The sequence below is a fragment of the Mugil cephalus genome, chromosome 14 (assembly GCF_022458985.1).
Source record: "Mugil cephalus isolate CIBA_MC_2020 chromosome 14, CIBA_Mcephalus_1.1, whole genome shotgun sequence".
Lineage (NCBI taxonomy): Eukaryota > Metazoa > Chordata > Actinopteri > Mugiliformes > Mugilidae > Mugil > Mugil cephalus.
Window position 1 is genome coordinate 10,273,433 of NC_061783.1, and position 27,656 is coordinate 10,301,088.

A 27,656-nucleotide genomic window follows, 5' to 3' on the forward strand; every position below is an offset into this window, starting at 1 on the left:
ATGCTGAAAGTCTCCAGTCTGGTTATGATATTAGGGCGTCAGAACACGTCCACAGCTTGTTGGTTTGACGTATATATACTGAATATACCCTGTCCTCTGCGGAAGCACAAAAACAAAAACACCAGTACATCACAGGCCTTAAAGGGCCTGCTGCTAGAGTGCTTGCAAACGGCAAAGTCATCAATATGCTAATGCATGTAGAACATTGCTGACATGAGGAAGAGGAGGTTTAGCTTGATCAGTTTCATTCAGACTGGTAGTCTCCTTTCCCAGATACAAGAGTATGTCTTCATTTCCAGCCTCCAGATTTCATTAACAGTAGACAAACGGTGGATTTCTTATCTGATCCACTATCACTAACATATAGTTATTGTATAACAGGAAACAATGAGTCATCAAAGCTCTAACGAGTCCCTCATAGATCTGTGTGTTCAACCTCATCAGTAGTCCCCCCTGTATTGGAAGGCTGAAGGCTCGTAACCACACAGGAAACCATTAATTAGTCTGACAGCGTCCTGTTCCTGGCTGAGTAAAACATCATTAGGATGGACAGCGGCGCTGCTCAAAGGTAACGCTCATATATTCCGATGAAAAGTAAAACTAGTGTGGCAGGGAGACTTTAAAGGTTGAAAATGATGGGGAAGGACAAGAATAGCAGACAGCAAGAGTCTATTTTTAGTGTGTTTATTGGGTTAGAATCAATCTGGTTCAACCTACAGTTCCAACACCGATTACTGATTTCTACTATAGTGCACTTGAAACTTAACGTCATCTGACAAGTTTAAATATTGATGATAAATGACAGCAATTATCATATAAAAACTCAAACGAGACACGAAGCCAGAAAATAAATACAGACATTGTTCAAAACATTCACTTTTACAGTATTCTTCTTGCACAAAAAATACATGAGAAGCTGTATCAAAAACTGTAACTTCGTTTTTTTTTTCTTCTTTTCTTATCTTTTGACAGTAAGTCAACGTGACAAACCTCAGCGCGGGGCTGGTCAGGTTAAATTAAAGGAGATGAGTGGAGACGGGGAAGCCTTGGAGGAAAGCTGTAGTAGTCAGTATACTAACTAAACTGGAAAACCCACAAAGCAGATAAAAATAAGTTTACTACTCAGCAAAAAAAAAAAAAAAAAAAAAAAAGAAGAAGAAGAAGAAGGCCGGAGACTGAACTCCAAGATAAGCACTTTCACAAAGACTTTCGGAAACTCGTCCCAGCATGGTAAAATGAGTCTCTCCATCAGATATGACAGATGGCAGACAAACAACTGCAGCTGGAGCAGATATAATCTACATTATCACTAACTACAGCAATTTATATTACTCCCATAATCATGGTTATATTAGATTTATTTTATTCACGGGCTGTATAAACAAAACAGAGAATCAGCAGAGTCCAGTCAACAAATACCCTGAAGAGATTTAATACACAAGCAAACACACGGGCTGGAATAACCTAATGATTAAGGTGACAACATCCCAGATGTCTTTCCAATGGGGGGAACACATTCAGAATCTCCTTGTATTTTTCCGCAAAGCTAAAGAACGCTACGTGAATCAAAATTAGCAAATCGGTGCGCTATAAATGCCAGATGGAACACAGTAAATAGCCACATGGTCAAGCGCCGCTGGCGTCGTATCACTGTTAGAGTCTGTATTCAGTTTATGTGGAGCAGCAAACTATAGATCAGCTCCTAAAGGTCACTGATGAGACGTGAGTTGCAGAGCAGACGCGGCAGAAAAACTTCAAAAGCAGCGTGTTAAAATGAAAAACAAAAAAAAAACAAAAAACGAGGACATGCCTCACGGTCCGTCTACGAGTACCTGCAGCATGCTCGAGAGGCAAACAGAGGTTTAGTACTTGTGTCACAAAGTGCGAGATAGATAGAGACTAGACTGACGGACAATTAGCAACATTTGAGCCTTAAATTTTAAAGTACAGAGGCTGGGACACATCTCAACGTTTACACTCTGAACCGAAAAAGAAAACATTGGACGATGTATATCTGTAGCCGTTTCAGTTCCCGCGTCGGAGTGTTCATCTCAGTGGGCTGCTTGACAGACTTGATCCGCGCACCAGTCTATCTCTTGGGTCTGTCGATGTCATCGATGGCCGCCAGCAGCTTCTGACGAGCCTTCTTGTTTATATGCGAACCCAGACAAACGTTCACCAAGTTGGCTAGCTGCTTCATGGAGTACTCCTGGACGGAAAAAACAGAGAAAACAAAACAAAAACAAGACGGTCAGAGGCGTCGGACATGCTACGATCTTCCCGTCGACCGGCCGGCTACTGTGCCTCACCCTGTGGTTCTTGATAAACTGCTCCATGTCGTTCTCCGTCAGGTAGTAGGCCTTGATGTAGGTTTCCACAAACTCCTTATCGGGGATGGGTCGCAGGTCGGTCAGCTTCTCCAGCTTCATCAGGAATTGTTGGAAATCCAGCTGCATCAGGGCCCGGCCCTCATTGCTGCATTTCTTCACATTAGCATAGCTTAGCATAGCACAGAGGAGGACAAGAGGGGACTAAGATTAGCATCAACGCAAATTCTAAGCAAATATTCATTTTGATTCTTGAAAGTCATCACAGCAGCTGGTCATTCGTGGTTGGCCTGAGGGTTACATTTCACACGGCACATTTTCCACCCTTGAATACTACGCCTGAAATGATGTACATCGATCAAGCATAACATTATGACCCCCTTCCTAATATTGTGTAGGTCTCCAACACAGTTGTGACTCATTAGAAAATGGACATGGGTCTTCTGAGGGTGTCCTGTGGTGTCTGGGTAGAGAATGTTGTTAGTGGGGGTCTTGTGGTCCTGTGGGTTGACAGGAGGGACCTCTGTGGATCATCCCACAAATACTTTACTTGAAGCCAGGTCAACACTTCGTGCTGTTTTTCATGGGGATGGCTGCTGCCATCAGGGAGCGTCATTGCCATGGGGGTGGGGGTGTCTGGTCTGGTCCAAGTGGGTGGTACATGTCTAAGTAACAAGTCCACTAGGTACAAAAGTTTCCCATTAGAACATTGAATTGCCACTTTTAACTCCTTGTCTGCATGATACCACAATAATGAGTTTCACTGTGAATTTCTAATATGTTGAAAACCACTTTCATGTTTTATTGATGAGTAAAAATGGCACAAACAGGAGGTTATCATAGTTCAATCACAAACCCAGCAGAAAAATGTGCGAGTGTTCTGTGGTTACCAGACAGTGTAACTCATAAACCAGTGTAAATGTATTATTTTATTAATGTGAATAAACATAGACGAGTTATTCTAATGCACAATTTTAGTCAATGTATTCTTGTTGACTGTAATGGGTAATTAAGTCTAAGTTGCACCGGCTTTCATCCCTAAATTACCTTATGCTACAATTGGTTTTATTCAGCTTGGTAGTATTTTTGTCTTGGTGCCATGCCCCAGTATATGTGTTAGGTGAGCGTGTTCATTTAAAGACTCTGTTACGAGTGGGTGACTGATAAGTCTGTGGCCTAAGCTAGATGGAAATTAGCTTTACAGCCCTCGTTGCGTGCGCATGCAGCTCAACTCTCGGTTAATTGAAAACTGCAAAGTCAGCACTGTCTGAGAAAATGAACAACGCCGGCCTCATCGCCCGGAAACATCACCTCATCAGAACTGAACGCAAGGAGAAAGAGCTCAGACAACACCCTGTACATGTCGGTGCATGACATTATGACCTACTTCCTAATATTGTGCAGGTCTCATCAGAGAATGGACATGGGACTTCTGAGGTGTCTGGCAAAAGAATGTTGTTAGTGGGGGGGGGCTTTGGGTGCTATGGTTTGAGGGAAGGGGCCTCTGTGGATCATTCTTGTTCCGTTTCATCCCACAGACAGTTGATCGGCGCTGTGGGGTGGGGGTGCCTGGTCTGGTCCAGGTCCAAAAGTTTAGGAGCAGAATATTGTGTTGTCACAAGGTGGTCGATGGTATTCACTTCTCCTCTCAGTGGTTTTAATGTTGTGGCTGATCGGTGTGTGTGTGTGTGTGAGTATTTGGATGTTTTTTACTATACAAGTGAAGCAGGTGGTTCCACAGCTGTCTGTGTGGGCCAGAGTACTCAGTATTTCAGTGTGTGTGTGTGTGTGTGTGTGTGTGTGTTTCATGTGTTGTCCACTGGCAGGTCAGAGTGTGTGACATCTCCGGTCCATTAACACGCCACACAGACAGGTCGGCTCGCTGTAAACTCTCGCCATCTCCCGCTCCGGCTTTCCTCTCTCTCTTCTGCTTCCATGTTCCGCCTCACCTTTCCTCTCCGTCTTTCATCGGCCCTCGCTGTCATCCTCTCGCTCTCTGTTCTGTTTTGCTTGTCAGACCTGCCAGACATCGGCTGTTTGAGCTCCGGCTCAGAACGCAAACAGGGCCATTTTGTGTGAGTCTCTTGGGGAGGGAGGGGGGGGGGGGGGGGCGTTGGACAAAGAACCTGAATAGCAGACCGAGGGAGTCGGCGTACAAGCAAACAAATGTGACCACTCTGTGGTGATGTGCCAGAGGGGTGTGTGCGTATATGGATGTGGAGGGAGCGGGGGAAGCGGGCGGGCGGGTGGGTGTGACAAGTTTGCAGAAGCAGCCACAGTGGTAATGGGCCATTTACCATTTTCAATATTTCTCTCACGCAATGACAATAACCGTCCAGCTAATGCATAGGGAGGGAAACGTGGTCTTTGTTCCCAGTTAATATCCAGCATTCTTCTTAAAAACACTGCACCACTTTCTCTTCTTTCTCATTCTCAATAAAACCTCCCGCTAATTGTCGGATGTTGGCTTCTCGCTTAGTCACCGTGCGGCCGCCGTGACTCAGTGTTGCCGCACACCCGGTCTGTCTGATCAGCGGGATTCATCACACCTTCCCCCTCTAAAAACCTTCTTCACACATTCACCCGGCAGAGCGAAGAGACGGCAGAGGCGCCAGGGGCCGACACTCCGCTCCGTCACCTATCGCGACACGTGATAGAAAGTGTTGAAATGCATTATAAGGGATGTGTCGAGAGCGGTTTGCAGCTTATACGACTGGCCCCGTGTCAGGTGATTCCCCCGATGAGGGTCTGGTGAGGCGGAAGAGACGTGGCCGGCACAGAGGGTTGCCAGCATGAGGAATGGAATTTAAAGTGGTTTAAAGGTGGGTTGGTGTGTGGGTGGGTTGGTGGTGGGGGGTGGGGGGGGACTCCAAAGGAACCTGGCAACAGAGTCTTATGGAAGTTAACAGGTAATTTCCTCTGTCCTTCACGGGGCCTGACAATATAATTCGGAAAGACGTTTTTTAATTTATGACCGGCGGATGTTTAAACTAAGAGACGCACGCAAGGAGAAATGAATAGACTTCGCATCTGAATTTTTAGAGGCTGATTGCATCAGGCTGCGCGCTGTTTGGCACCTGCACACGTCAAAAGCTGAGTCACACTATTTACGTCTATAACCTGAGAGCAACACGGATCTGTTTTAATTGAAAAAAAAAAAATATATATATATATATATATATAAATAAACATGACATTTCTGAAAACTAATACTTCGAGAAACGACAACATTTTGAAGATGCAGCTTGTGTTTAGTTTAGTTACAAAGTTATTCTGAATAATTTATTAGTTCCTTCCTACTTCCTAACCTTCTGCTGACTGAGGCTTGTATTATACAGGCAATCTATGGCATTTATTGTTATATTTATGGGTATATGCAAGAACTGATACCCAACAGGTGTAATGACGACTAAATGCCACAGTTAACAGATATCTGAGGGTGAGTTTCTGCTGAAGGAGTTCAAGTATCTCGTTCATGAGTGATGGTAAAATGGGGCGAGAGATGGAAAGGCGGCTGAGTGCCAAGGCAGCAGTAATGCAGATGCTGCTGTGAACTGTCCTTGTGAAGAAGGAGCCGAGCTGAGAGTCAAAGCCTTCGTTCAACCAGACGAACTATGGTCCAACCTTCACCTATGGTAATGAAGTTCTGTAAGTGACAGAACGGAATGATGAAGCAGATACAAGCGTCTGAGAGGAACTTCCTCCGTAGGCTGAGGACGAGCTCGAGTTGAAAGGGAACATTTGAGGTGGTTCAGACATCTGGACAGGATGCCTCCTCAGAGGTTTACAAGACATGACCTTCTGGGGAGACCCAGAAGAGATTACATATCTCGGCCGAGCTAGGGACGTCTCGGGATTCCCCATGAGGACACACAATGTGTTGGCTGGGAGACGGACGTTTATCGTGGAATACCACAATAAACCTGTTGCTCCCGCAAACAGACCTTGGATAAGTGTGTAAAAATGGATGATTTTTATAACAAGGGTGTTTATAGCATGTAAGTGAATACAGGTCAGCCATAAAATTAAAACCACTGAGAAGAAGTGAGTAACGTTGACCATCTTGTCACAATTCAATGTTCTGCTTGGGAAACCTTTGGACCTGGCATTTGTGTGGATGTTTCTTAGACATGGCACCACCCACTTAGACCAGATCAGGCACCTGCACTCCATAGCAATGACGCTCCTTGATGTACGAGTGGGAACAACTCAAAAAACATGAAAAACTGTACAAGGTGTTGACCTGACCTCCAAACTGATGAGATCCCATACTGATCAAGAATCTGTGGGATGATCCCCTCAACCCATAGACCCCAAAGACCCTCAACTGAGCCACAGTGAATAAAAAATCAAAATCATGCTCCGGTGAACTTACAGGAACTAAAATGGGACTTGTCTCAACTCCTGCTGCCACTGTATCCAACTACAATATCTTAAAGATAGCAGCACACAGGTAATAGAGAAAATAGCCTTTCCGTCAAGTACTGAACGAATGTCTCACCACACTAAATGAACCCCTTTAAAGTTAAGCCTCTTACTAAGTGTACATGAACAATGTTTCCAACTTGGTTGGGGTTGAAGACTTTTGGTTCTGCTGGCTGTGGAGCGTTAAATCTACCAGAAACACAACAGAGAAGAACTTCGTGGACAACATTGAATTAATTAAATAGAAAATGGATGACCAAGCTGGAACAATGCTTTCAGTGGTGCTGCACACGTCATGCTGGATTTATATATATATATATATATATGATGTTTTGAAGCTCGTGTTTAATAACCATGAACTCCTGTGATGTCTCAAACTAAAACACTTGGGGAAATATTATGGGCAATAAAAATGTGTTTTTCTACACAAGCATGAGCAATAACTCATAATACGTGAGAAAATTCATGAAATGCACATGTCAGCTCCGTGCTGAATAGGTGTGTTACGACTCTCTTACCCCTCGACTAGAGTCCTATTGGCCAAGCGAATGCAGTGCTCCCACAGGACGTTGGACACGGGCAGAGGGATGCGCACATGTCTGGAAACATCCCCCATCCGCTTGTTAAACTGCTCAAACTCCTGGGAAGAAGGATGAGAGAGGAGAGGTCAGCGCAGCCAGGGGGTCCACTAGAGTACAATAAACCCAGCAGAAATAAAGAGATGGATGTCTTCAGTGGGAAATTTCACCGGTCATCATTTGCTGATATATAACTACGAACACCAGTAAATAACAAAGACATGTCTGTGGAATATAGGGTTAAGGAAAGGCTAGTAGTTAACAAATGAAAGTGATATACGAGATTCCGCGTCCCTGCGCAACAACGGAGACAAACAAGTCACGGCTTACCGAATGGAAGAAATTAACAAAATAAAAGCCTCCATAAACTAAATTATGCATGGATATCTTTTGACTCGCTTTCGAATGTTTTGTCCCAGCTAGGAACACGGTGTTGTGAAACTTCACTGTGATGCGAAAAACCGCTTCTCTTCTCACGCTTCGCTCGCTGACTTCACAACATACGCTAAAATAGTGACACGCGGGTCAGTCAGTCATGGTTACATTAACTTTTAACTGAGTTTAATGACAAACGGAGCCCAGACTGACGGACACGTGTGAACCTGATGCAGTGAAGAGTGCGGGGGGAAGAATGGATCCAGCAAATTATGCGTAAAAACAAATCTTTTGTGGGCTGCTGAATCCGGTTTGGCAGCGTCTCAAGGTGAATGCAAGCTCTTTACAGGATCATCAAATTCCCTCAATGTGCTTAATTTAATCTCTTTCATACATATGTTGGGTGAAGAAAGGGACACCAGCTCCGTTACAGCAAATGTTCCCGGTTTAATGTTGTAACACAGAGAATGAGGAGGAAACATCCCGGAGGAAGACGGGAGGCTGCGGGGCGCGGAGACGAACAGCTTCTAGCGCGAGCGTCGAGTTTCCGATGGCGACACTCGCTCGTAGCCATAAAATCTCACACAGGCACGCGCCACGCACTCGCTGAACTCCGAAATGTTCAATTATGGATGAAATTATTACGACGTTACGTCGCTGTTTGCGAGAAACAAACTGCTGCATGCGAGGACTGTACATAGATGTGATGGATGCAGCTGACGTGGTTTCCTAGTGTGTGCATGCAAACATGTCTGATGTCAGGTTGCGTCGTATATAAAAAATGAAGGGCTGAATTTTAAGGCGTATATTCCCATTAATCTCTCACCAAAGAAGAAATGTCGTTCATTCACATACAGACTCTTAACAGTTCGGACTTTTTTTTTTCTCAATGAAGTCATTCTGACTGCATTTCCTTACCACTTTATATGCAAATCAGCGCCATTGTCGAACACCGGTGATTAACCCGAACTCATGAATAAAATATCCTCGGTGTGCGCAGTGCAACAAAACATGGCGCACTCTTTTCAGTCAGTGCACATAACACTATCCATATGCATTATGAGTGTCTGACAAGTTGATACGGGAGGCTATTAGCACCTGATGGGGAAAGTACATGCCAGCTGTAATGTGCAGCATGTCGGTCCATCACCGGGGCCGCTTTGACACAGTAAGGCGTTTAAGCCAGGCCACTGAGGCACGCATTTCCCCCCTCGGGCAATTTAGCTCGTAAGGTAAATTAGGCTTAACTGCAGAACAGCCAGGCCCAGACAAAGATCTATGAGCCCATCAGGGAAGATAAAATAATAAAAAAAAAAGTTCTTCTTTCATAAGCAAATAGAAGCCCTCTAAGACATGCTGATGCATTTATGGGGATTTGTCTTGGCCTGGCGCTGCTCTGCTCATCATTTCACACCACAGCGAGCTCTTCGGACCTTTCTGACTCAGGGAAACTAGCTCCGTGTGTCCTTTCCTCCCCCTCATGCAGAATTTATAATAGGATAAGTGGTCAGCATGCATAAAAGACACACATTCAGTGGAAAAACTTCTAATACCTGAAATACTTGTGGGACCGGTGAACTGAAACTTCAGGAGAGATCTGGATTTGGCTCTCGATGGCTCACCCATGCTCTAAAATATTCAACTCTATATCCAATAATTGATATTAAAGGTCCCCCCCGCATGAATTTAAACACAGGAGGAAGAAGAATGGACCCCGGGTTCTGGACTTTTAGGAAAATAAAGGCGGCTAATGTAAATGACACAGATGTCAGAAAGATGACCTGGAACGGATTTCACAAACGCAACACGTAAACAAGCGAGGAAAACACCGGCGAGATAAAAGCAACTCGAATGCATCTGTTTTCAACGTTCTATTTTCGTTGGATATCGCATGACACTGAGAGGACGGGGTTAGAATTTGTTTGGGGAAAGCCTAAATATTAGGGTTGTTTGGAGATGTGTTTCTGCAAAATACTCAAAAGAGGAAGGGGAAAAAAAATAAAAAATCCAGCACTCGTTAATGTTTAAAACGACCTCGTAAAGTGGAGAGTTAGAGGAGTAGAAGTGATGCAAGCATCTTAATGAGGAGTCGTTGCAGCAGTGTTTCCAGTTTATATTTTGGAGCGCACGCCGAAGGCAACGCAACTTAGCGATAAACATGCAGGACAGAGACCAATTCAGCTTTGCCTTGAACACTTTAAAGACGCACTAATGAATATCTTTATATTAGGAAAAGATGGAGAGAAGAGGCTGGACGCTGTGACCAAAAATGCATATCACAGTATTTTTCAAAATTCTCACGGTATCACAGTGTTTGTTTGACTTCATGCATGATCACATATCCACAACATATTCTACTGGTTGAGAGAGGAATTAACGCAGTAGACTGACTAAGGATGGAGTAAATATTGTAGAATAATCCCACAGTAGTAGTAATGCAGGTTTGCATGGACCCGTGTTGGCACTGCCTGCTGATGTGGAAATCCAGGGACATTAACAGCTGAGAGATAAAATTTTTTTTTATCAAGATTAAGAAACGGGGACAATCACGGTTTCATTTATTCTGACACAACTGCCGTTGACCAGTTACCGTAATAATTGTAGTCTGCGCGCAACATTTTTTTTTTCTCAGTCATAAACCTAAAATTAGGGACACTTTTGGGGACAGGTAATCCAAAACTGGGACTGTCCTCAGAAATTGGAGACGTGTGGCCACCTTAAAAAAAAAAAAAAAAAAAACCTAAACAACTTCCATATGATGGCATGCTGCATGATAGATCACGTGTTGATCTATCATGGGTCAGCTCAGGTCCATGTTAACGCTAGAATCTGAAACCGGCCACATTAAAAAAAAAAAAAAATAAAAATGTAAACAGACAAACACGGCTGAGTGTGAGGGAGCTGCACTGCTGTTAAATCGCAAGTGTTGCTCAAGCACTTGTCCACGTCGTTAAGTTATCACCCATTTAAAACTGCTCCACCGCATCATTGGTTGATGCCACATAATTGGAGCACTAAAAAAAGCAGAGGCCTGCTAAGTCTGGACTGGCAGTGCCACACGTGAGTCAGCAGCTATAAAGATCAGTCATCAGTTTGTAGCTTCGCATTGTTTCCTTCATTGAAACTAAGCAAACCATGCTCTTGCGGGTGATTCACAGATGTGTGGACCAATCAGCGCCCCATGAGGAACAATGTGCTTTAGATGTCAACAGCCATGCTGCGTGTGAGCTTTAAAGACAGACTGCAGGTGGTTGTGTTCCCTCCTCTGCGTACAATAGCACTACGTCACATCATTTGTTGAACTGATTGGCTCAAGTTGGCTCATGACGGGCGCTGAGAGACAGATGGTTCATTCAGTCACTCTGCCAAGCATTTTTTTCAAAGCACCTGTCCTTCACCAAACAGGTTCCAAGGACGACGTCTGCCGTGGTTCTGTGCGATAAACCATCTGCTGCTTCGAGCCCAGCAACAGTGAGAAAACTCTGATTGACGAGTCGTTTAAAAAATAGATTTTTCAATTCAAATAGATGTTTATTTGAATGATCCGATATTGATTTATAAAGTCTTCGTATCGAACTCTTTCAAGTGGTCTCAGGATTGGTTTTGCGCAAAAAATCACGTGAAACTACGCAACTGTATCGGTCCACGTGTGAGGCAGATACGAAACCTGGTGTTGTGGTTCACATTTGGTGTCAGGTAATATTAATTTATGCTGCATTTTTGGATGAAGTCATACCTTAAGTTATTACTTAAGTTACATTCTGCAGGGCTGTCAGATAAGTTTGTAAATGTTATTTTAGCGTAGTTACAACCCCTAGTAACTATTTCAGCTGCAACAATAAACAATAAACTGAATATCTGTGATCACTCAATGTCGTCCTTTTAACGTCCGGTCAGACGCTACTGTATAGTATGGCTAATGTAACTAAGCAGTAAAGGTCCTGACATCTTTTATTTAGCTGCATTCATCATAACTGAAATGAAATAATACTAACTTAAACTAACTGAAACTGAGGCTAATCCACTTTTCCAAATAAGGAAAGGAATAACGGGAAACTCTAGTACAAAGCCATTGGATCTGTGTTGTATCCAAAAGGTACCAAAAGGTCATACCTTGGCATTGAAATCAGGTCCATATAAATATCAGGAGAACTGATTTCTGGCCACATGTTCATGGACCATTTGTTATTTGTCTTTAATTATATCTGATAATCCATATTGTTCCCATTCTCGCTGTATTTACTGCTACATTTTGCAACTCAGGGGGCGTGGCCCCAAACGGCAGTGACGTCAATGCAAACCCTCCATAGGCAGATACTGTGGAAAAACCACATACCTCTGAAACCAATGACGTTTTATTATTACTGACATTGTTTTGAAACTTAAAATCGGATTCAGGAAATTAGTACCAATGCCCAGTCCTACCAGTATTTCTATTTAGTATTTGTTATGTGGCCACTTCAAGTAGATGTGACTCGATGTCCACTGTATGTGTAAATAGGTAACAGCTTGCAAACATGTTGACTATTTAAACTTAAAACTTGTTCCACTGACCCCGACTACGTCCGCATTACCAGTAAATATTCTGCTCCGGTGATTCATTTGCATCGGTCTAAGATCCAAAACATCGGAGTCGACATCCAGTATAAACCCTGACCTCCAGTTCACCGCATTATGCAACGTTACCTTCAACAAGACGTCCACATATACGTTGTGCTGTGACATTATCTCCCTAATGTCCCATTTAACTCCAGCCATCATGAGCAACATTTGCTCGTAGTCGATGGCCTTGGCCGCCACAATCCAATAAATCGGCTTCCGCAGCTCGCTGGCTGTAGACACCGTCTGGGTGGGAAGGAAGAGGGGTGGGGGGTGAAAAATGTTATGCTCAACATGTCCTTAAATGTTATGCAAGCAACGAGGCAGCAGCCATGAAGTCAAGATCTCGGCTGAGATGGTCGTAACATAATGTCACAGACAGCTCAGTACCAACATTTCCAAGGACATGACATTCATTTGCTTGTGTCTTTCAAATGTCAAGTGGGCATAAAAAAAAAGAAGAAGAACAAAAAGTAAAGAACAGCATTTGTGAATTTGAACGACAGACAATTTTCTGCTTCATAGACTGAGAAGAGGAATGAACAACAAGGTTGCATTTAAACAGCTATTTGCTTATGGGAGAAATAGATAGAACAGAGGTTACAGACACAGGGCTGGATGCAGATGGAATATTTTATCATGCAGGATGAATCTGTTTAAAGGAAAACGCAAAAACTTAGAAAGACTCTGACTGTAATTCTGTTTAAACAATGTGCAAGATTAAATAACATCCGTGGAGAAAACCGTCATTAGTATCAGATTAAAGTAAAGGATAATGACTGTTTTAGTCACAGTGGGCTGGCTGTGGCTGTAGCCGACAGTGATGACATGATTAACAGCTGCGGCAATTATTCAGGCGAGCGAGCGTTCAGAAATAAAGTACGCACTGTGTACTACCTGGGAATAAAACTGCTGCAGGAAGGGCTTCTTGGCCGCAGGCATCATCGTGTCCAAGTGAGACTGGAGAGACTCGAACTGCTCCGCCAGAAAAACACTGTCAACAAAAACAAAAACGCAAACATTAAACATCGCAGTGAACGTGTCGCAGTGGTGACATCATCCGAAAAGGGAAAAAAAGAAACGTCTCTGAAGCACAACAAAAGGCAATTACCATGCCTTGTTTTTATATTACTCAAGAGTGACAGTTTTTCCAAACACTTAATTTACTATTGATTTGATTTTTTCCCCCCTTTGTTTACCTGAATTGGAGAACCTCGTGATTAGAGAAAGCAAGTAAATCTTTATCTTTGGTCCAGAACAAATGAAAGACGGAACCAACAAGACTTAAACATTAAAGAAGTAGGGCTTTTATTAGATCAAAACATTTAATCGTGATGTTTAATTGCGACTAATCGCACGATTTCCATAGTTAACAGATGACTAGCACTAACTAATTGCACTTTCTTTATAGTTATATATCTACAGTTTGATTTCTGCGCCAATATTTTACTTTCACGATGCTAACTTAAACCGCGTGAGCATTTTCTGTAAATCTACTCATTTCTCCCTATGATCATTTAAAGTCTAACCTAACAAACAGGCAAAGTATAAGTCATTTACATTTAACAAATCAGGCGGTCTTTTTTTTGCAGTGAATGGATTTCAATTACCCTTGAAAAATAATGAGGCCGAAGCAGAATTAGAAATGCGGGACGGAAACAAAGAAAAAGAAAATGAATGCAGACAGAGCTAATGCCGGCGTTCCTCTGGGCATCCAGCACCGACTAAATAAAGACCTCTTGACTCGCGCCGATCGATGCCTCTGAATTATTGCGGCGCACTAAGTAAAAACGGAGGGAGCGGGTTTGAGAGCGGTGAAGTTCACAGTTGAGTCCGGAGCTTGATAAGAATGAAACAAGCCCTGTGATATTACAGTTAAAGGTCAGTGAGGAAAGTTGAGGATGTGGTTCAAGAGAACCTAGATTTGATTTGACTTGGAAAATGAAGTGGACGACGACAGACTACTGCCAGTGGCACCGGAACCTACTCTGTCACTATGAACATTTGTCTTCATGCTCCATGGATCAGACAACCATCAACTATCATTTTAAAACGGACATCTCGATGTGCACCGTTCTTCAATCTCACTGTTGTGAAAGCGACTCTGACATGTTTGCATTAGCAGGTAAATCAGCTGCATGAAGCCAAGGGCTCCCTTTATCAGGAAAGGCTGTTTAGACAAATTACATAACAAATGACATACATAAGGTGAGGACCTGTACATGGAAAGATGTTGTGGAGACAATTTGAAAACAAATCTAACATATGTGAGACTATGATGTGGAAAGGAATAAACATACATGTCTCAGGTACTGGTTCAACCTCAAAGTGTTGATTATTAGAAAGTTTGCAACATAAAAATGACTATGGCTGAAGCGTATGATGTCCTTTCTCTGTGCTGTCATATCAGGACATAGAGTATGTAGAGTATGATGTCACAGTGTTCTTTTAATGCAAAGCTGTCACATTTCAGGAATAATCCTACAGTTTTCCATCTTCGAAAAGAGAATCAGAGTGAATAGATCTTGATGGATCACAGAATAAAATTATTCTTAATTCCAAATGCATGGTTTAGGTCATGGGTCAGTGTCTGTTTTTAATGATTTACTGGCTATTCATCACATCATCAATCAACAGCCATCATTTTTAAATAAATTACATGAATATTGTTTAATAAGGATCCTCTTTTTTCTTTTAAGATTTGGGGCCCATCTCTTTACTGAATGTGCTATTTAACATTTGCAATGATGATACATACAACATACTTCTTCTAATCTTATTACGAACCAACAAACGTCTCCAGTATTTACAACGCTGTATATCTGCAGAGTGCTAACATTAGCCAAGCAGATGTCGTAGCTTAACTTCAGCATTAGTTATCTTCAGTCTATAAAATGAAAATGAATGCTTATTTTTAATATTAAGTTGTGAGATTAAGATAGATTAAGTTGTGAGATTTGATCTGAGTAAATACAGATGAACCATAGCTTGTATTCTGGTAAAGAGCCATGGACCCACACCAGGTTGAAAAACATTTACTACTGGGCCATGAGGAAATGGTACGATTAAAGAAAACTCAAGAATAAGCGTATAACATGATAGGTGACGAGTGCGGCGATTACACTGAACTTTCTCTGAAAAACAAACACTCCTAACTGTGAAGTGGTTGGCAAAAGCCACTTCCTTCATCTTTCTCTGTGAACTCATTTTGTCAAGTCAAGGTAGGATGACCACTCTAAGCATTAAAGGCTAAATGGGACAGTGTGTGGTCAGCAGGATACTTGTTCCTAACGTGAACAGGGACTTTGGGAGAGACCGCGGCTGAACCGTCTCTAGAGGCATCACAGCCACTTCGGCTTCCTGGTTGACAGACTGTGACCGTTGCTGACCCAAGAAATGAATAGATCTGTAACCTGGCAACATCCATGTCAGTGAGGGCAGAAGATCAGCTCAAGCCTGAACTTGCAAACGAGTGTGGGGTGAGTGTAAGTGTCTCTATTGGGATACTGAATAAAAGTCAAAGATGAATTTCCTGAGACAGCCACAGTTTCTGTAATGGAGCAAAACTGAACTGGGGAGTATAAATATATCTCTGCAGGGAAACAAGCCCGATGAGATGTTTTATATCACAGATCTTCAATGTTTTTTCAGACTTCCAAACTGATGGAGAGATTAAGTAGGGACCACCTATCTACTGTATGTGTTCTACATTAAACTCTAAAACACTATTCAAATAACACACAAGTTCAAATTTAAACATGCGCAACAGTAGGGTGGCCATGCGCCTGCCGTAAACATTCATGTTTTATCTTTAAACACAGCTAAATGTTTTATCTTTAAACATAGCTAAATGTAGTAGGGACAGTGAATCACCAAGCCATGTCATGACACATACTCCCACATTAGTGAGATTGAGAGTCTGACACTGAGGAGAAGCACACAACTTATCACACAACTTATCTAACCTTGGATGTTGATGGGAGCGAGTTAGCTGCTTTATTAGCTTCTCTTCTGCCAACAATGCAGCGTGCGCCTGGGATTTCACCTGTGGACTGAAGAGGCTCTCGGCCAATTGTGGGGAACCTGACAGTCAGCGTGTAATCCGCGGTCTTGTGATTGGCTCGGCAGCAACGGGGGCGGGGCCTAACGTGTACAGTAGACTGACGGGTCTGGGCTAGCTTATCGCTGACTGAAAGATAACTGCTCCATTGATCCCTTTACTAAAATATGTTGGAATCGTGTTAATGTGTAGTATTTCAAGAAATTTTAATTTGTGGGGGGTAGGAAATGTCTAATCAACCAAAGATTTTGCGACGACCCCCCCTGCAGTACCTCTGTGGACCCCCTAGGGGCCGCGGACCCCCTGTTGAAGACCTATGTTTTATATGCTTAAGTGATAAAGATGGGAGCCCAAATGTCCATTCAAAAAGGTGTGATACTAGTCAGTGTTGCAATAAAGTTTTGTGGCCCTTTAAGTAAATTGCCAAGATAGAGTAGGTAGATTGAGCGCCATTCAAACAAATGATTTGGATGTTAATTTACCATCTACCCTCAAAACGGCATTTGACAGTTGATTGATGTACAAAACAACAGCGGATCGACAGCCAGTCTGAGTTCTCCCTAATCTCATGCTCTGTCAAACACGCAAGCTGCTAATTAGTTAGATTTCCACTTCATATTGACTAAAGAAGGGACATGAAACTGAGCCGGAAAGTTTGCCTGAGGACAACAAACAACATTTTGACTTGGTCATGGAAAAAGAAGTATAGGCAGCCCTGATGTCCAGAATAATCTAATCACTCTACTCCAACCTATAATTTACATATTTCCATACACAGACCATTAGTGAGGAAGTGCCAGTTAATAGTAGGAATGCAAACAGAAGGATTAATTAACACCAAACCTCTCAGTACACCTCTAAGTACGCCCAGAGCCCAGTGCACATTTGTTCTTTTCACGGAGAGGAGAAAATCACATTAAGGTTCGCTGGAACTGTTTGTGTTTACCTCAGCAACATAGCGGCAAAAGATGAAACACAAACACCCCGCTGTTCACACTTATCTGATTACGCTTGAGAAAAAAGACTCCTGAACAATAACTAAAAGGATGAGAAGCAGAGGGCCGGCCAGTTCGCAGAGGTCTTATCTTGGAGTTTTTTCATGCTTCAGTGGTTTTGTCCGCTTTAGTACGGAACAACTCCAGAAAGCTTTCTTCTCCTGAGATGGTGTTTAAAATAAGAGATGCTGAAGACGTCCGAACAGAACATACACTAAGGCTACCCGTCTTATCTAATGCCTTATCCGGCACCAGAAAGAAACCTGTCACGCCGTTGTGCCCGGAATGAGTCTGCCTTGTTCCCCCCAGAGAACAGTTTGCAAACTTCACCTCTGCACCTCAGCTCTTTTACTTTCATTATTCCTCCGAGCTTGCAGCCTGCCCTCTGATATACAAAAAAACTTTGTCGTGAGGGAGCGTTTAGGTCTATTCAGCACTTTTGCTTCCGTGCTGTCTGAGCCTCTTGTTTTACACCCTGTCATTATACAGCTTTCGCACACTGCGGACCTCTCTGGGTCCAATACTTGTCAGTACTGGTGATAGCTTGACCTAATTACGTGTGAGCGCACCATTGTGCATTGTGCGCGGCTGCAACAGTAAAAATACAGAGAGGGAGAAAAGGCACGAAGGGAGAACATAGGGGAGAAAATAAATCGGTTAGTCAGTGATTGATCGCAAGAATATAACACATATTTGAAATTATAGAAGGCCAGGGGTAAAATGATTCACTCTTATTCAATTTGACAAGCTTTACACTTGCTCTACCCGCAGCATGTGATCACACCACGCAACACACACGGTGGTTAGGGCAAAGCTTTGATGGCCGGGCCGTGTGACTCAGCCTAACGACGTTATGGCCGTCTTGAGCGAGATACAGCTGCTGTAACTCGATCAGGGAGAAATCTTTAATGAACATAACTGACGAAAATTACATCACGAATCGAGGACACGCACGCAAGTCTCCAGATCAGCTGTGCTGTTTTTTTTTTTTTTTAATCTATTTCAAGAGTAGCAGCCAGGACTGAAGTGGTGTTAATGTGTCATTTTTTACCCTCATAATCACCATCCTGCATATTATGCACTATGGTGGCATAGTGAGTTTTCTGCACAGCACTATCATCTGGAATGCAAATATTTATTTACTACTCACAGAGACTCGGTTGCCACCACCCTCTGTGCCAGCCCGTAGAGGGTCCCGCTGTTAGTGAGGACCACCATCTGGCTGAGGTGGGGGCTGGGCACCTTCTCCTTCCTGTCTTCCACCGGGGCATGGACTCCAGCGTTCTCTCCCACGGCCTCCTGAAACAAACGCAGGCGTGTGGACAAATTAGCATGCAGGATCAGAAACTTGTAAAAAAAAATACACATTTATTCCGCTATTTTTAGAAATTAAAACGCTGCAGCCAGAGCATTGATGGGATTTTGCAAGGGAGATCGTACGTCTTCTATTTTAGCTTTTCTTCACCGGCTTTCTGCAAAATTCAGAACAGAATTTTAAATCCCTCTCCTTAAATACAAGGGTCTTAAAGGCCAAGCTTAATCTTATCTTAAAGACAGTGCTGCATCACCCCAAAAGCAGAATGGTATCAGACTACTCTACTGTAGAACCATTTGGGAGTTTTTAAATCGACACTTTTTTTGATAGATCTTATAACCGGGCTCACGGGACCCTGAATGATCCCATGGTTACGCTGCTATGGACCCACGCTCCCCTTTTTCTGTCCTTACCTGACTGGATTCAAGGAGATTATTCCATAATTATTAATTAGAGCTGAAGTAGCACCGAGACAAACGTAATGACTGGGTAGCAGCGGTAACACCGGGTGAAATGCTCATCATTAACTGTGAATATGTGTAATGGCTGAGTGAGAGTTTCTTCTCGCTGCTAACCTGGAATAAGAACACAGGTGCAGGCTGGTGGGTGAGCGTAATCTGAAATTCAATCAACCTCCGTGGAACCCAGTCACATCCGAAGCACTCGCACTCTAAAATTCTGCTGACCAAACACACCCCAAAGCGCCGGCATTTATCTTCCTTTTGATATATTCCGATACAGCTCTCCATTCAGCAATCCCTTTATCCCTTCATTTGAGAAACTATTGGAAAAGAAAAAAGATCTCAGCGCAATTCTCTTCACATCAATCCCAATAATCTTCAGCCGCACGACAAGCCATTGAGATTCTGTACAGGCACGAGGATCATATTATTCTTGTAAGGCATGCACGGTGGCCGAATGTATCATACTGGCGAGAGATTTGCTCGGTGGAGCTGCAAAGCTGCCTGAAACGGCCTCTGGCAGATCAATAGCAATCACGCAGGTGATGAACAAAGGGGAGCTATTAATGCTTCGGCGTGTCATCCACTTACACGCTGCAGCCCGGCGCAATCTGGGTCTAACACTGGGTACGAGCGCCATTACTCCAGGTGAGCAGAGGAAAGCTTTTATAATTGAGGGTGCAAACTTATCTTCTCGTATACGAAGGTGTAACGCGCAAATAAACGGCTACATCACTTCTAATTCATCCAAGAAACAGACAGTAAGAATCCATAAAACGTCAGGACTCGTGTGATAAAAGGACCCGTGATGGCACTGGTTCATCAACCCCCGGAGACGACGTGGAGAGCTCATTCACTGAGAGCTAGATGAAGAGCTGCTGTAAACCACAGTGAAGCACGTAGGTTGAGAAAAAATAAAACCATGACATCTTGCATGCCTCAAACAGCCATTATTCACTAAAGTTAGATAGATTAAGCATACACAGCGCAGCAAAAATGCACAGCATTCAGCCCTGTAGACAATTTATGGTTCGGACCTGCTGGAGAAACGCTGTCTCCTCTTATGTGATAAGTGTAACCTTTTCAGGACCTCTAACTTATCTCCCAGCATTCAATCAAACCTTCAGTGTTGCAGAAACCATTATCGGACAGAAATTCATTCAGGAGATTAACGATTGAGCTACACTACCTCTACAGTTGTGGGAATCTAATGGCTTCCCAATGGAGGCCGCAATATATCTCTCCCAAGAGCATGTCTCTGCAAACATAAACTGTTACTATTTAAAAGTTAGGGACATTACTTCAAACAAGGTTCCTGAGAACAGATGGTAACAACATTCTTTTTTTGGGAGGGGGGGTGGGAAGTAATTTACTTTGGAAAAAGTCCTTACCAAAGCAGATTTGGTCATTTTGCGATCTATACAAGCTGCTTATTGTTTCATTCACTATTTTCAATGTTTCATTATTTAAAAGTTCACTTTATGGCCTTCTGGCGTTACATTCATTTATTAATAGCGTGCGGCAAAACGAAAACTTTCTTGACAGAAATATAGATAAAGCAAAGAGAGCCAGGTCACCAAACACGGTATAGGGTGATAAAAGGAACATTACAAACACATGGCAGCACATAAACATGACAAATGTGCAGCGGCCATGGAGTTAATCCAGAAAGGCCATTAGTACTCACTTCTAAATATGACAAATGATTTAAGATTTGGAACCGCAACCTGACCTCGGGTAAGACAACGGAAACTGGGTGGATGGAACAGGATGAGAGTCGGTTGCGAAGCAGCAGCTGGTGACCATTTGGAGAAATTTTGGCGATTTGGCAAACGACTGGGAATTCGTAAATGCATAATAAACTGTAAATGAACAAACATAAACCGAACAAAATGTCTTTTGTTGTTTTTCTATAGTTTGGTAGCTAGCCAGCAGAGCAGTGCCCCCTGTGGTCAAAACATGCACCTGCACTGTTAATGTATATGATTAAATTATGCTGTAATGTGAGACTACAAAAGAAAAAAGTTAATAACAAAGTTTTGCAGGACATATCAAGTCAAATCTCTACAAATATTCTTTAATATCTGAGCTCTCCTTATTCTCAAGCCTACCATTATTTTAAGTGTTTCCCGGAGACGTTTTTACTTTCAAATTTGTCCCCGTATTACCCGAGTTTGTTTTCCAGTATTCTGGACCTTGAAATGGTCGTCCGTGTTGGGCGTGTGTTAAAATAAAAAGTTTTGAAACCATGAAATTTCACTTTTGAATAAGTGAAGCCTTATATTAAAACTCTGACACATGTATACTTTTTCACCACACAGCGACGGTGAGCTTTTGAGTCGTGCAGTTTTGACAGTATTCTCTTGCTTGTCTGGTTTGAGACTCTGAATCAGACAGTCTGGAGGAAAAAAAAAAAAAAGAAAGCTAGAGCCCTGGAGTCAGGGACATTTACTCCCAACCTATTGACAATTTAGACTTTCAGATGGAGAGTTTTAACTTTCAAAACTGTTTTTTTTTTCTTGCCTTCATGAATGTTGTTGTCTGGTCTATCTTTGACTATCTTTGATCTTTGGTTTCCTCTTTCAGATTGGCTTCAGTTGGAAACAATACAAGGAAACCCCAAAACACCGTTTTTACTAGAGTGAAAAACACATTTCTATGTCAGCCAGCCTCTAAACTTACCTAACGGAGGGAAATAATACAAACAGTTACAACACCCGTTAGGTACGAAAAACATGAAGAGTTACAAGAGGGTGAGGAGACATGAAATTCATAGCACGTTTCTTCTCTGAATGTGTATTTATTACCTTTGTTACACGTTCTCATTTTAACGAAACCGGTTGAACTTCAGCTGCATTAATGTGACATTACAGCAGAGTTTGGTTTGGTCTATTTTTAAATCCTCCACATGAGGCTTGACCTTTTACTGCGCTTCAGCATAAACACTCGCTTCCGAAACACTTTTGGGAGAATTATTTCTTTTCCAAACGCATGTAACTCTGCGGGGATTCCGTGAGTAAAAGCAGTGGCTGGGCTGGAAATGAAGAGGAGACAAAAACAAAAGAAAATACGTGACATTTAGGATTTAGCGATGTTCTTTTTAAGGGTTTAAAGATCTTAGTCGTGCTTTGTGGCAGTTGTGACAGGCTTTTATTTTTTCCCCCAATTTGGGGTTTATTAGTTTACTAGATGCTTGATTTACTGTCATTACATGCCTGCAAACATGATGCGATGGTATAACAGGATTAACATCAATCCCTGCGGTTGCTGCCCTTTGGTGGCAGTGGATATGTGAAATGATTTTTTTTTTTGGGACACACATACAAATCATATCCGATGCTTAGGAAACATGAAGCAGGTTAATAGAATTGATACAAATCCCAAGCGTAGCATTTAATATGGCAACTGCCACATTCAATGATATCTGGAAGCTTAGTTCTTCCCATACATTTACACGGATTACATGCGTTGTTTTTTTTTCTCATTTGTCTTCTTAATCCCGTGGCTTCTTTTTTTTGTGAATAGTTATGTTTATTTCCAAATAGACCTCTTAAATCTGAAGCACAGCTATGACTCATGCGCAGTGATCTTCAGCCGACTAACATATAAAGATATCAACAGTATAGCAGTAATCATGGTAGGCCGACCGTAATCAACTGCGATGTAGCTCCCCTGTTATTTGGTGTCCTCAAGAAACAACAGCACAAACAATGATGTTTCCACTTTTACGATGGCACTAAATCAATACGACTAAACACTTTATAGAGATAAAAGCAAACCAACACCATGTGCTGGCTGCAGCACGGCCAAGTCAGTGCAAAAGAATGCCATATTGGAAAAATTAAGAGTGAGTGATATATTTGTCAAAGTCACAGAGAGGGAGAGGAGGTCCATATAGCATGGCTTATAGCGAAGAAGAAGTCATACTTTGTTTGATTTACACCGCGCAGCTGCTGAAGATATTTAGGAGAACGATTCTCTGCCGAGATAAATGGTAAAATGATGAATGAGCGCTCAACTGTAGCTATAGCGCGTAAAAAGAAAAACATGGTCGCTAAACTAATAGGATTAACTAATAGGAACAGAAAAAATAAATTCATAGGAATCCACTTTCGTGATCAATCAACTTATCCCAAGGATTCTAGTGCTGCAGCGTCTCACGTAAGACGATTTTCTGTGTCTTGTCTGTGTTACGTCAAAGTAAACCCAACAGCTTCTCTTTTATTAAACTTTTCGTCAAAAATAAGACACCTGAAGTAGGCTGTTTGAAGCAAAGAGTGGCCTGATTTCACATATTTTGATGAATGCAATTGTGTTGAAGGTGGAGTAAGCCACCTCTAGTCCGATAGGGGCTAATCAATTCAACAGTAGTGCAGCCAACCAGCAAAATGGGGGGAATAGTAATCTGGATAACATGCTGGATTCCAAGTAACAGCCCAAGAGGAAATGGCCAGTTGAATATAAATTAAAATCAAAGGACCAGGCAGAGTGAGTTAAGGGCCATGTTTACACCGGTGAGGCTTTATAATGGTAGAGACAGAGTTCAAGAACCAGAAGACAGATGAATGTTTTCCATGCCTCAAGATGCTGCAACGGTAGGTGCAGCAACAGGTGAGATGTCAATGTGTTTGGAAAGCGCTGCGATTTATGGGATCGAGCCACTGAAGGAAGGGGTGTGTGTTTGTTTAGCGGTTCATTTCCAATACCAGCAGCCTCTGAGGAATCACTGACTCCGGTTTAAAACGGTATAATAACAAATACGTTTAAGAACGACCACGAGAGGTTTCTGCCTTCAGCGTGTGACATTACACACCGTAGGGGGTTTGATTCGCTGTTAATAGGGAGAAAATGAAGGCAGACACAAAATCATCCCAACTGACAAACACAAAATGAGCGCTGCACTGAGTTTATTATGTAAGCCATTTCCATTATTTCCTCTGTGTAGAAAATGCATCATGTGCATCAAACCATGGTAAAACAGCTTCACAGTGAAACCCTTTCAAACTGCATTTGTTGCACTTGCCGCAGCAGTCCAAGAGTCTGAAGGTTGAGTTCACACAATGAGCTCACGTGATATTACCCAATGCAACAACTTTTCAGAGAAAATGTGAGAAAAAACTTCCAAGAGGACATTCCCTTTCAATTCAACAGGATTCAGTTGGACAGGTAACAGGAAGGAAAATATGTGTGTTTTAATTCTTCACTGTGAAGCCATTCAACTCTGTTAACAAATGTAAAATCATCAAGGTCTGAATCACTTTCCCTGGTGTGGCTGGCGCTGAGTGATTTCTGCACAAGAAATGCACAAGAAAACGATACAAAAGTATACCATCATGGAGCAAAGTGATCATTCCTTGCAAAATAATGTATGGAAAGTTGAACCACTCCAGAATAGGGATGGGTATTGGCAAGGACTTCACGATATGAAACGTATCAGGATACTTGAGTCACGATATGATACATTATCGCGATATTATGATATTGCAATATATATTGCAGTATTCTACTGTACATAGTTCGTTGAGAAATTTTAAATGTAGCTTAAAATACACTTTGTATATGTACATCAGATGACAGCGATAATTCACTGGACAAACTGAGTCAAAAACAATATTAATCAAATTGATCCATTTCCTGTTTATTGTACAGAAAGAGTGGTGGTGGAGGTGCAGAAGTCGTTCACAACTGGCCCAAAACATGAGTTTTTCTTTTTTTTTTTTAAAACCGATACAAAGACATTCAAAATCGATATTGCATCGGAAAAAAAAATATCGCAATATATTTCCAGATCGATATTTATTCCAACCCTAGTCCAGACCATGCTCTCACTGTAACCACTGCAGCATCATCTACTATTAGGCTGCCTCGGTGTCATTCAACACTCATCACATATTAACACAGAGGCCCCACCTCCCAAAATACTCCAAAAGAAATAAATCTACACACAAAATGATTTATTAGTATAGTGTCTAATTTATTAGTATGTTAATGCTATTAAATTCCATTTACAGTTGCAAACATTTTAAAAATGGTGTAAACCCTTTCTTTTTTTAAGAGTAATTCAGAAATCAAATTCAACTGGTGACGCTGTTGTATAGACGCACAGTCCCAATCGATTTCAAAAAGAATGACTAATTATACAAAGTAATCATATTCTGTGATGAAATTCTGACTAAAAAGTTGTAATTAGGTTGAACACTAATTAGGTTGTTTCTTCCTTATGAGTGAGGCTAAACATTGATTTTATTCCCTGAAGGGGATGAGCACTTCAGGTAACAATCTGTTCAAACACTGAGGCAGAGGAACAATACACAGCCCATTACTATAAACTCAATTATAGAATTTTCATTAAAAAAATGGAGCAGATAAGCTTTAATAAGCTTCATGAAAACACTCTACTGTACAGGAGGAGAATGTTTAATTAATGAGTGTTGACAGCTTGCAAGCGATCTAAGCAGTTTTTTTAAATTATTAAATGAGGGCAGCTGAAGAAAGAGGTCTTCACTGATAAGACAAAAGTGAACTATTCCTCACGAGTCCACACCTGAAGCAAAGCTGGTTTGATTTAATTACTTTGGTTGAGACACACAACGCAAAGTAATGAATGAAGGTGTGAAATGGAAATCAAGAGCAAAACATACAAGAAAAATTCAACACCACTAACCAGCCTGATTCCAGATATCCCAGTAACGTTTACACAATTCTCTCGCAGAAACCTGAAGGTCACATTGGACATACAATACAAAACTGGACAATGCGCCGTTAACTGAACCGCTCATGTCTGTACATTAAGGTCCATATATGTTTGAAGGGTGACATATACGCTTGTCATTTTATCTCAGAAACATACCGAAATAATGATGACAGTTTTAAAATGAACACTGGCTTGAAGTGCAGAGACACTGTTGTTTACCAGGCTGGATGATGTGAAGGAGTTTTTCTCCTATGATCATCCATCACCACTGTCGTCCAGGCTTTTTTATGTTACTCACTGGTGCGTTCAGAATGTACCAAACTGTCGATATGACCATGTTTCTGACATCTCCCTGAAAGATTTGTTTAGTATTTGCAGCCCAGGGACGGCGTCCTTCACTTGGATTGGGAGCTCTTTGGAATAGATCTGAGTGTCCAATGTTTTTCAGGCCAAGGACCCAAAAAATGATGGAGAGATTAAGTAGGGACCTCCAACCTACTATATGTGTTCTATATTAAACTTGGCCAAGTGCTATTAAAAAATATATGTTATTATTATGATTTCATATTCAATATTAAGCTATCCCTTAACCCTTTACTAAAATATGTTGGATTCATGTTAATGCGTGTCTAACGGAATTTAAATTTGTGGGGGAAATAAAAAATGACTATGCAACCAAAGATTTTGCGGACCCCCTGCAGTACCTCCGCGGACTCCCTGTTGAAGGTCTATGGAATAGATGAAGAAATAATGAAGCAATATTCACATCTGTCCAGAAACCAGCTACAACTGCCCAATCACATTTGATCGTTAATAATAACCAACATCTTTTCTCCACTTTGGATGTGAATACCTCTGCACTGTAAGTCTATATGTTTTGTATAACACTGTAACTTCAGTGTGTTTTGTCAAACCTGTAAAATACCTGCAATTGTGTCAAACTTAAATGGACCTAACTGGAGTCTTTAACTATTAACTAGAGAAAACAACTGTATTTGGGCCTGAGTTGTAACTAAATAAAATCAACTAAATAAATAAAGTGGTCAGGTCGCTTTAAAGATCAGCATCTACTACTCTCTTATAGTTTTCCTATGTACATGATATACAGTTTTAGTTACAGAGGCAGAGCCTGTAACAGCAGCATTAATAACAGCCCCACAGCCGGGTCTCCTACGTAGCTATTAGCCTCGGTGATCCTGGCGTGCACAGAACAAGCCAAGCACTTCCATCAGCCCTATCAATATCAATAGCCAGCGTCTCCATTTTACGACACTTTAAATACTTAACTTAGTATGAAAAATAATTAAAGTTCACAGGTGAGGTTTAAACAAAGAGCTTCACTTCTGCTTATTGTGTGGCGGGAAAGGAAGTATCTGTGTGGGTGTCTGGATGTTCAGTATAATCTCAAGTAACACAATAGGGGCCAGAAAGCAGGGCTGGAGGGAGAGAACAATTACTTTCTTTGTGAGCTGCTTGTGTTTTAATTATCTGCCTGGCACTGTCACTCTGAAGTGGCCCTCGAGTTAATGAACCATTTGAAGACCTTTTTGCTAAACGATGAGTGAAAAAAATATCAAAACTTCCCACTGACAGATTCAGCCTTTTGTTAGTTTTCTTTCTTTTAAATTGAGATCACTTTGCCACCGGATGAGTATGAACAAAAGTAACATTCGAATGATACTAAAGCAATTGCAACATTAGAGTTAGAAGGTATTGATATGATTCAGTGAATGTTAGAAGTTCTCGTTTTTTTTAAATTTACTCTAAAGTTACTCTAAGTTGGTAAGTGCACCCTTCAATGTCCCTGAGCCAAAGTTTGGATGTTAC

General features: G+C 41.9%; 1 protein-coding gene across 2 annotated transcripts in view; it reads right to left on the reverse strand.

Moving 5' to 3' along the window:
- Positions 1-668: 668 nt before the first annotated feature.
- vps50 (VPS50 EARP/GARPII complex subunit) overlaps positions 669-27,656 on the reverse strand; it is a 106,467-nt gene continuing 79,479 nt past the window's right edge. For both annotated transcript variants that reach the window (XM_047604942.1, XM_047604941.1), the window contains 6 exons: positions 18,510-18,658; positions 13,202-13,298; positions 12,392-12,550; positions 7,271-7,392; positions 2,310-2,499; positions 669-2,209 (listed from right to left, as the gene is read on the reverse strand). In XM_047604942.1, coding sequence (XP_047460898.1) covers positions 2,090-2,209; positions 2,310-2,499; positions 7,271-7,392; positions 12,392-12,550; positions 13,202-13,298; positions 18,510-18,658 — 837 coding nt within the window. In that variant the 3' untranslated portion in view covers positions 669-2,089. The remainder of the gene's footprint in view (positions 2,210-2,309; positions 2,500-7,270; positions 7,393-12,391; positions 12,551-13,201; positions 13,299-18,509; positions 18,659-27,656) is intronic.